Source organism: Entelurus aequoreus, linkage group LG04 (assembly GCF_033978785.1).
Source record: "Entelurus aequoreus isolate RoL-2023_Sb linkage group LG04, RoL_Eaeq_v1.1, whole genome shotgun sequence".
In the NCBI taxonomy this organism is placed as follows: Eukaryota; Metazoa; Chordata; class Actinopteri; order Syngnathiformes; family Syngnathidae; genus Entelurus; species Entelurus aequoreus.
Genome location: NC_084734.1, coordinates 27,295,616 through 27,307,000, shown reverse-complemented (window position 1 = coordinate 27,307,000; position 11,385 = coordinate 27,295,616). Strand labels below are relative to the sequence as shown.

Below are 11,385 nucleotides of genomic sequence, written 5' to 3'. Positions count from 1 at the left end.
GTTAGTCATTGTAATGTGTTTATCTAAAATGTATATGAAAAAAGTGTGCTGTTTTGGGGGGCTAGCACAAATTCAATTGATTTGATTTAATTTCAATGGGAATTTGAGATATAGGTGTTTTGAATTAAGAGAGCCGCCACAGAACCAATTAATAGTATCAGTTGTGAACTTCAAACGTGAACTTCTTGAGATATATATATATATATATATATATATATATATATATATATATATATATATATATATATATATATATATATATATATATATATATATATATATATATATATATATATATATATATAAGTATTCACTTCTATAAATATATATATATGCATACACAGTATGTGTATATATATATAAAAACATGCATATATATATATTTATAGAAGTCAATACTTATATATGTATATATGTATGTATATGCTGTATGTATATATATATATATATACATATATATATATATATATATATATACATACAGCATATACATACATATATATATATATAAGTATTCACTTCTATAAATATATATATATGCATACACAGTATGTGTATCTATATATATATATATAAACATGCATATATATATATATACACAGTATATGTATATACACATACAAGCAAAATATGCATACACATTATGTGTGTATGTATATAAACATACATATATATGTATAAACATACATACACACACACACACACACACACACACACACACACACACACACACACACACACACACACACACACATATATATATATATATATATATATATATATATATATATATATATATATATATATATATATATATACATACTCATACATACATACATACACACACTATATAAGGGTTGTAAAAAAACAAAAAAAAAAGGTTTTCGAATTAATCGCGATTCTTATTTGTAACAATTCATTATCGATTCATAAAAATCTAAAAAAAAATTTTTTTATTTTTTTTTAAAATACCGGTATGTATATTTTTTGGTTAATTTCTCCTGGTTAGCCACTCAGGCAAATCATATTTTTAATGTAGATAATCATATCTGCTGTACAGATTTACTTTAGAAAAGAGAAGTGTCGGATACTTCTCTTGTTGCCTTATTTGCATTTGACTTTATTAAATGTTTGGGTAGAATTTTATTAAACAAAACCAGTTTTCTTTTTGGTAAAATAAAAATGTATCACATCTGTTATCTTTTTTGTGGAGGAATGTAGTTATTCATAGAACTGGCACTTCGTGTTATTGTAGTTATTGTTTGAAGTGACCTGTGCTGGTTACTACAAACAATAACAGAGCGGTGCGCCGCACCTGTGCACATATTTTCATTTACCATTTTCGTTACGACTAGGGAAAATATAAAAATGGCGGAATTGCACAGAGGTCTGAAACGGCTTGTTTAAAACAAGGAAAAATTCACATTTTTGACACTAATGGGGATCCCAAATGCACTAAAAGAAGGTGCTATGGAAAGTTTATTTTGTGTAATAAGACCCCTTTAAATACCAAAATTCAACAGATGAATATCACAATCTAAAGTTCAATTAAAAAGTTAATTTGTATACAACAATTGATCGTTTTTGTTGACAAATTTTGTCCAAAACGAAGTGAAGAAGTGTCACACGTGAGCTTACTTTGTGATCTCTTTGTCCCAGTCAGTGTCAAGAACATCATCACTGAACTCACCTGAGCCAAACAGAGAAACATCTTTTGTCGGACAACCCAGTTCAAAACACTTTCTCTTCTTTTTGGTTTCTAAGTCTTTGGCAATTTCAATCAAACTGACTGCAGCTTGAGCAGGTTCCGTCAGAACTGGACTACAGTTAAGGATTGGTCCGTCACTCGTTCCTGGTCCATGATCCAGATCATGTGAGACCAGGGAAGATGAAGTCGCGGTTATCTCGCTGCTCACTACATCTCTCTTCCTCTTTCTCATAGGACTGAGCTGGCCTTGAGTAGTCGTTCTCGAAACATCCACGCCGTCTCTTTTGAATGGACTTGTTTCCAGTTCAGTTTGGTGATTCCTGTTCGTGTCAGTTTTGGTTTCCACAGTGAAAGAGAATCTTGAGAGTCTAGCAAGGGTTGATGGGTTAACTCTTGGTTTGCAAGTAGGTGGTTTTAAAGGTGTTAAGCAGTCTTTAGTCCCATCACCATTGAGACACACGGTCCTTGTGTCCTCTCCCTGCTTTGTTTTGCCATGGACTTGATCTTGTTTTTCCTGATCCACCTTCTGTGATGGCAAACAGAAAGCTGCTTCACTGATGACGCAGCTCACCTGGCTTCCGTCTTCCAGACTCCTCAGGTGCATTTGTTGCATTTGATTAATTTTCTCATTGTCATTGTTTTCACCGTCTGCTCTTCCGTCGATCCGTTTCCCGCTAGCCATGTTTCTGCCAGCCTTGCCTGCCTCTTGGTTGAATTCCTGTTGCATCTCTGCATGTACGTTAAGGCCAGCATTGTGGACTAAGGGTCTCATCTTTCTTGGTTTGAATGTAAAACCTGAAAACTTTGCATGAATATTCTGATTAGTTTCAACTGTAGCGGTCATTTTTTCCTGTGACACGTTGCTAAGCTTTTTAGTTGCTCTGTGACACCCTCCAACACCAACCTCTAATAGACTACGGCCACCATAGTCCTGTTTACTTTGATTTAAGCAAGTGTTGTCTGTTCCATCTAAACTTGCACTGTTCACAGACACCACACTTTGTCCTTGCTCAAATGGCTGCTGTTGACGCTGCAGCTCCTTCACTCGTCTGTCTCTCAGATTTTTACGGACTTTTTGAGTCACGCTACCTGAAGGCTTGGTGCATTTTCTGTCCAATTCTTTGAGACTCTCTTGAGCTTTGTGGTTATCATCTTTAACCGATCCCCGATCCTCAAAGGTAGCGGTCTCAGCAGAATTCAAAATGGCTTTCACTGATGAGCTGACATGACTTGACAAGCTGGAAATTGGTTTTGGACTGACGTCTACTGGAGTTGCTGAGGACATTGGAGTTGACGTTGGATGTTCAGATAGAGATGGCGTAATGGAATGAAACCAATCCAAGCTGGTCTCTAGCTCAGTGGCCGCCTTCCTGTCCTTTGGGATGTCAGCTTGTGTTTTGCAGATTGAGCTTGTTTGTCCAAGTTGCTGCTGGTCAGCTGGTTGCTCTGAGCTGGAAGCTCCTGTGATGTTGCTCCTCAGCCTGGTGAACAAAAAAATTACACTTTTTTATTTGGGCTCAACTCTTAAGGCCTATTCACACTCGGATTAATCGGAACGTGTTTGGTATGGTACGGTGAACTAGTGTTATTTGGATTTCAGATGTGACTTGAGTACTGGGGTGAGGGGGGATTTGTATTTGATGTTCAAAATAAAAGTACCAGAGCAAAATAAATTACTTATTCGTTTTTCAAGATCCAATGACTTAATTTGATGTTCACGTCGTATGTCCTTGCTAAGGATCAAACTGTTCTCCTGTGTAACAAAAGGCTGGAACTTAAGCCAATATGCCAACAGGGAATGAGAGAAAATAAAAGGTGTAATAAGTGTTTTGATTCTCTTAGCGTTAAAAACTGGGGTGTTTATGCCACAGATTTACATCAACAACACCCTTAAGTGGAGCAAAAGGCTTCCTCGGTTTGATTTTTTTTACTTGCTTGTGATTCATATTGCTGTTAGGAGGCCAGCTCTTCTCTCCACCTGCATCCTGATTGGTCAGCTGCTATGATCTGTCAATCATTGCGGTGCGGCATTGTGACACGTTTGCCAGAAAAGGTCGCGCCACAGAGCCAATCAATAAGCTTGTAGGCAGTCTAAAGGGAAACAGGCGTTCGCTCTAGTAGCCGTTTTCCGCTTGGCACAAGTGTTTGACTCGTCTCCGTTCAATTTAGTGTAACATTTGGACAGTAAAAATTGCAGGTGAACTACCTTTTGAAAAGGTCACGTCTTGTTAATAGAAAAATATTGATGACAAAGGCCAAATTTACAGGAAGCTTCCACTGGTGGTTTACCAGCAGTGATGCCGGTAACGTGGACTCTAATATCACCATGTTTTTCTAACATGTACTATCTTCAGATTAAAATTACTCATCAAAGTCCCTGCACTATCATTTTCATAAGAAAAAATGTATAATTACTTTCATGTTGTGTCTCGTGAAGTGACGGTATGCACGGAACCAAATCACATGTTTAGGAAGAGGAGAAGTCACATTTAAAGCGGCGAGCAGACTTACCATTAAGCATGATGTCTACACGCCTCTAAACTAGTGGTACATGTAGGGATGTCACGGTATGAAAATTTATTTTCACGGTTATTGTGACCAAAATTATCACCGTTATCATTATTATCACAATATTTTTAAATGTGCTTAAAATTTTCAAAAAAGTACTAATATTGAAATATTTCAACTAAGATTTATTTTTAAAAAATATTATTCAAAATGATGTACTTTGTAGAAGAAACATTATGGTAAATAACTGTTTCATGTATTTCAAATAGAAATTAAATGTGCATATGAAAGCAACATAAGCATTATAAACACACATGGCAGAAACTAAATAATAAATAAATAACAATAAATGTGACAATGTGCAAAATGCCACATGATGGCCATAGGATGTAATGTAACTGCACTTTTTACAAGTATACAAAAATAGTGTCGATATACTGTATAAGATTTCTAGTCTTACACATATCAGAGAACACCACTCAACTATTTGAAAGTTTGGCAATAAAATATGACAGCGCTGCAGTGAGGGCTTTTGACATTTTTGACGAGGGAGCATAAGCAGCTGCTTCTGGAAGGCATCAGGTATTGTATGTGTGATGTTGGTAGATGATGGTGTACTGTAACTGTGGAATCGAACTTTGAGTAATCCGTAATCAGATAACTTTTTTTTATTGGCTTCAGTGCTTGTGTGTGGATTGGTAAAACACAGTTTTTTGGTCAGAATTTGGTACGACATGTTAAAAGTTAAAGTACCAATGATTGTCACACACACACTAGGTGTGGCGAAATTATTCTCTGAATTTGACCCATCACCCTTGATCACCCCCTGGGAGGTGAGGGGAGCAGTGGGCAGCAGCGGGGGCCACGCCCGGGAATCCTTTTTGGTGATTTAAGCCCCAATTCCAACCCTCAGGCATGTGATTGGACCACAATGAAAAAGACTGAAAAAATTTCCGGGGGTCTGGGGGACCCCCGGAAATTTAATTATTTTCACCAAAATAGGATATACATTTATCAAAATAATTAAACATGTTTAGTATTGTTTACTCATATTTGAAAATAGGAAATAATAATAATGTGAGGACACTGACATATTACATGAAACAAGTGTGAAAATATTTACCTTCAAGATTGTTACACCACTGACAATAGTTTCAACAGACTACATAAGAACGTAATATTACAAAATAGTATTATATGCAAATTTATTTAAAATAAATTGTTAACTGGAATCAATAATGCGACTCTTTGAATTTCTGTAATTTTATAATATATTTTCACGTGGCTTTTTATTTTTAGAAAAACCCATTTATATTTCGCTAAGCAATAATTGGTTAATATTTAAAACAAACATGCGTATTTCGCAAGCAAATGTTTTTTAGCTTACCTCATTATTAACAACCCTGTCTGCAACTGAAGTGGGTGGATCTTTCCTCTCGATGTCAACGGCAGTTGTCGATGTAAACAAAGGATGAAGTCCGTAAGGTTTGCTCACTTTCGGTTGACATCCAAAAGTACCAGCTAGTGAAAAGTTCGTTTTCCTTGCTTCAAGTTGTTTCATATGTTTTTGGCGTTTCGCATGTACTTCCAAAGCCTTGAAACCTCGTGATCCATAGTCAATATTATCATGACACCACGTGCACAAAACCTTTCCGGGACGATCGATTTTTCGAATAAAATCACCGAACAAAGTCGTAACTTTCTTCTTCCCAACAGTATCAGTGATTTCCCTTTCCATCCAGTCCTATCGAAACTTATTTTTGACATGTTTATCAATTTTTTTTACTCGTAAAGTGTCCTTTCTCTCGAGAACCGACATTGTTTACATATGGACAATGGCGGTAATAACCATTATGAATGATGACGTTATTAACGTCATCATTCATAACAGATGTCCTGATTGGTCACAAGGAACATATCGACCAATCAACTACGGCGTAATATAAACTACGTCTCGAATCTTGATTTAGGGTCGGAAAAAAACGGAAAAATGGGAGATTTTGGGTTTTTTTTCCCCGAGATCAAAAAAGACGGAATTCCGACTTTAGACGGAAAAATCACATGCCTGAACCCTTGATGCTGAGTGCCAAGCATGGAGGTAATGGGTCTCATTTTTATAGTCTTTGGTATGACTCGGCCGGGGTTTGAACTCACAACCTACCGATCTCAGGGCAGACACTCTAACCACTAGGCCACTGATTAAGTATGTGCAACAATATCTTGTATTTCTAAACCATATCTAACAACACATGATGTTTCCTAGGCTCCGTGTACGTATACTGTGATTTTAAAGATAACATACACCTCATTGTACAGCTAATCAATCTAATGTCACTATATTGAAGAACAGGGATATGGGAAGTCTTATAACTATACTAACATATTTAGGGAACTAGGCGAGGCCATGTTTGATACAGTGTGTGGATTGTGACTCATGCTATACTGACAATTACAACGATATTTAATATTTTAGAAGGTATTACATGTGTTGATAAAGGTACAGTGTTCGCATCACAAATATGACTGATGATAGAGATTGGTTCTCAGCTGAGTGGATGGCTTCAAGCAAACTGTAAAATTGTAACGTAAGTTTAAAAAAAAAAATACATACCTGGTCACTCTGTCCATCTCCTTATGAAGCAGATGTGTCAGGTTCATTGCTTCCAGGAGTACCTGGCACTGTGTCTGGTACTGTTTACCAGGGTCATCGGGGAACGAGGTGAGTATTGCGTTTACGCTTCCTAGCAGGCCACCACCCTAAGAGAGCAAAAAACGTTTTAGGACCTGTCTGAATGCTAATGGCTGCACTCTGGACACTACCCCCGTAATTAATCGCAAGTTGACTGAGAAAATATTGTGAATAATGTAAGCAATTAAAAATGTCATGGCAGCGCGACTGCTGACTGCTGATTTTAAGATCACTGCATTGTGGGAGGCTGTGCATTTTTTGTTCTGGTCGTGGAACTGTGGACAAGCTCTATACTCTCAGCAGGGTTCTTGAGGGTGCATGGGAGTTTGCCCAACCAGTGCTTTGTGGACTTAGAGAAGGCCTTCGACCGTGTCCCTCGTGAGATCTTGTGGAGAGTGCTCAGAGAGTATGGGGTAACGGACCGTCTGATTGTGGCAGTCCGCTCCCTGTATGATCGATGTCAGAGCTTGGTCCACATTGCCGGCAGCAAGTCGGATCCGTTTTCAGTGAGGGTTGAACTCCGCCAGGGCTGCCCTTTGTCACCAATTCTGTTCATAACTTTTATGGACATAATCTGTAGACGCAGTCAGGGTGTTGAGGGGGTCCGGTTTGGTGGCTGCAGGATTAGGTCTCTGCTTTTTGCAAATGATGTGGTGCTGATGGCTTCATCTGGCCAGGATCTTCAGCTCTCACTGGATCGGTTTGCAGCCGAGTGTGAAGCGACTGGGATGAGAATCAGCACCTCCAAGTCTGAGTCCATGGTTCTCGCCCGGAAAAGGGTGGTGTGCCATCTTTGGGTTGGGGAGGAGATTTTGCCCCAAATAAAGGAGTTCAAGTACGTCGGAGTCTTGTTCACGACTTAGGGAAGAGTGAATCGTGAGATCGGCATGCTGATCCGTGCGGCGTCTTCAGTGATGCGGACATTGCGGGGCGGCATGGCGTAGTGGGTAGAGCGCCCGTGTCAGAAACCTGAGAGTTGCAGGTTCGCTCCCCGCCTCTTACCATGCCGTTGTGTCCTTGGGCAGGACACTTAACCCTTGCCCCCGGTGCCGCTCACACTGGTGAATGAATGTTGAATGAATGATAGGTGGTGGTCGGAGGGGCCATAGGCGCAAATTGGCAGCCACGCTTCCGTCAGTCTACCCCATGGCAGCTGTGGCTACGAAAGTAGCTTACCACCACCAGGTGTGAATGAATGATGGGTTTTTAACATGTAAAGCGACTTTGGGTACTTAGAAAAGCGCTATATAAATCCCAGTTATTATTATTATTATTATTATTATTGCATCGATCCGTCGTGGTGAAGAAGGAGCTGAGCCGGAAGGCAAAGCTCTCAATTTACCGGTCAACCTACGTTCTCATCCTCACCTATGGTCATGAGCTTTGGGTTATGACCTGACTGAAAGGACAAGATCACGGGTACAAGTGGCTGATATTAGTTTCCTCTGTCGGTTGGCGGGGCTCTCCCTTAGAGATAGGGTGAGAAGATCTGTCATTCGGGAGGAGCGCAAACTAAAGCCGCAGCTCCTCCACATTGAGAGAAGCCAGATGAGGTGGTTCGGGCATCTGGTCACCTCCCCTGGGAGGTGTTTAGGGCATGTTCGACCGGTAGGAGGCCACGGTGAAGACCCAGGACACTTTGGGGAGACTATGTCTTACGGCTGGCCTGGCAACGCTTCGGATCCCCCGGGAGGAGCTGGATGAAGTAGCTGGGGAGAGGGAAGTCTGGGCTTCACTGCTTAGGCTGCTGCCCCCGCGACCCGACCTCGGATAAGCGGAAGACGATTGATGGATTGTAGGAGGCTTCATCTACCATAAAGACTTCTTTACGGTTTTAATATTTTATTTATCATGATCATATTAATTGCTTTTAAATTGCACACCATTATATTTTGCATATGAGTGAAGGTTATTGTATAGTCTAAATAAGTCACAATATCCAAACACCTTGGAAAAATGCAAGTTTTACGGAAAGAAACTGTGTCATTCTTCATACCTGCATGGAAGACTCCATAACAGAGACGGCCATGACAGCGTCCTCTATAGTCACAGTCTCTCGAAACATGAGCCTGGCATGAGCTGAATGGAAATGGAATTAATCAGTACTGAAAGTTGTTCACCACTTTGTGTACAGTGTGTGTCGGCTAATAAACCCCCTTAGTTTACACAACATTTAGTTAGTTTATTATTTCTTCGGTCAGTGGTCAACAAAATAAACAAACAGTTTTACATTCATAAACTGACAATATTACAGACCGGAAGGTTTAGGCTAAAGTTGAGCACTTATTTTGCCTAACCCTATAAACAATCTCAAATACAAGATGAGCTTCATAGAAATATGAGATTTCCTTTACACAACAAATTATGAAGACACCTTGTACACAACATAAACACTATTCAAATATATACACAGTAAAGACATAGACAAACAGTTATGAAATATCCCTGTTGGTTAAACATATGTACCAATAATATACTATATACTTGTACTTCCAATATTATTTATATACCACATTTAATTTTGTAATTAACACCAGTAGTTAATCCTATGGATTAACTACTGGTGTTGATTCATTGTATAATGACACAATGACACCTCATTGTGTCATTTGTGGAGTAAATATTATTAAACAAATTACAAGGTGTCCTCTGGACACACAGGCAAAAATGCATATATTATACAGTTATTATAATATATATTTAAAATGTTTCATTATATTCAGGATATTTTTTAAGTATTCTTTACTATTGGATTGGTAAAGTCTGGCCGAGGTTTGCCCTTTTCGAATACTTTTGTAGTTGCAACCAGATTGCAAAATGACTCACCTTCGGCCAGTCTGCTCAGACTCTCCAGCATGCGTATTGTTGTGCGAGCAGCGTTGCGGCCTTCACTCTGCCTCTGCAGCTGGTAGTACCTTGATAAGATGCAGTTGGCCTCTGTAGAAACCTGCGGCTGCAAGCGCCTTATCACACAAAAATAGGCCCTCATTTTTTCAATGGGCCACAGGACACTGCTCTCAGACGGCAGTCCTTCAGGAAAAAAGAAGATGATATTTGCCCAATTTCGTCATCATAAAAAATGGGGTTTAAAATTAGGTTAAGATGCATCCATCCTACTCCTGTAAATATTAATACTATATGATAATATTTGTCTAAATGTATTATGTGTTGCTATTAATGGATAAGGACTACCAGTAAAAATTGTATTCATGCAGTATGAAATCAAGAAAATAAAATACAATTTGGAAGGTTTGAATGTTTTGATGTTGGAATGCTCTAAATCGGTTGAAAATAAAGAAGAAGAAAAAAAATCATTCACACAATAAAGCACATTTCTTCCTCATCGACAACAACCACAATATTATAATATACAAACAATTTATTTTCATATCTTCAATGAACTAAACATGTCTTATTTTCCGATAATTTCAATAAATATGAATACAAAAAGTATTCTTCTTCCTACCTCTGTTCTCTAGAACGAAAGAGGAGATTATGCGGTCCCACTCAGCGTTTCTTGTGTCGAGCAGAACCAGAACCAGGTCAAAACGACTCAGCAAAGGGCTGGCTAGTGCTACGTTGACTGACAGTGGTTGATTGGGATCGTACTGGCCCTTGGGGTTGGTCGCTGCCAGAATAGTGGTACGAGTGTTCAGCTTACACACCATACTATGGAACAAAAAACATTTCAAACATGAACTTCATGACATCACAGCTTTTCAGTAACAACGTAAGTGTTGAGTCATGTTTGCATGGACAGTAAAAGCATCAAATCTATGTAATGACTATCTATGCGATTTACATATGTCACACTCTGCATGAGTCATGCTTTTATTGTTGTTTTTCCTGTTTATACTTTGTTTTGCATCCGGTTTTATCTAGTGGATGGAGGGCGGAGCAAAGAGGCAGGTGGACGGAGTTTGTTCATAAAGATTCATAAACCCTGTATCCACACCAGGAAGATGGCAGATTATTCCTCATGGTTTCATGACGTTGACCTGACTCTTCTATTCAGTCCTACTACAGTGGAACCTCGATTTACGGACACCTCATTAAACAAACTTTACGATTTACGAACCACAGACCAAATATGAATTTGCTTTGTGAGTTCTCTCTGGGTACTCCGGCTTCCTCCCATCTCCAAAAACATGCACCTGTGGATAAGTTGATTGGCAACACTAAATTGGCCCTAGTGTGTGAATGTGAGTGTGAATGTTGTCTGTCTATCTGTGTTGGCCCTGTGATGAGGCGACGACTTGTCCAGGGTGTACCCCGCCTTCCGCCCAAATGCAGCTGGGATAGGCTTGAGTCCCCCTCCGGGAGAAAATGGATGGATGGAGGAATGTACGAACCTTGTCTCCATGTACAAACATTTCATCCACCCATTATGTGCCTGTAGCCCATTCATTGTGGGCGGGTTTATCGATCTCCACCAGCAGAGCAGTGCTGTCGTTAGCTACTATGTTAATTGCTACTGTTT

At 39.1% G+C, this 11,385-nt stretch overlaps 1 protein-coding gene across 1 annotated transcript in view; it reads right to left on the bottom strand.

The window, feature by feature from the left end:
• Positions 1 to 975: 975 nt before the first annotated feature.
• LOC133647782 (DNA helicase MCM9-like) overlaps positions 976 to 11,385 on the bottom strand; it is a 48,648-nt gene continuing 38,238 nt past the window's right edge. Inside the window, exons 11-15 of the mRNA XM_062043474.1 lie at positions 10,372 to 10,574; positions 9,732 to 9,935; positions 8,902 to 8,984; positions 6,828 to 6,973; positions 976 to 3,189 (exon numbers count right to left, since the gene is read on the bottom strand). Coding sequence (XP_061899458.1) covers positions 1,635 to 3,189; positions 6,828 to 6,973; positions 8,902 to 8,984; positions 9,732 to 9,935; positions 10,372 to 10,574 — 2,191 coding nt within the window. The 3' untranslated portion in view covers positions 976 to 1,634. The remainder of the gene's footprint in view (positions 3,190 to 6,827; positions 6,974 to 8,901; positions 8,985 to 9,731; positions 9,936 to 10,371; positions 10,575 to 11,385) is intronic.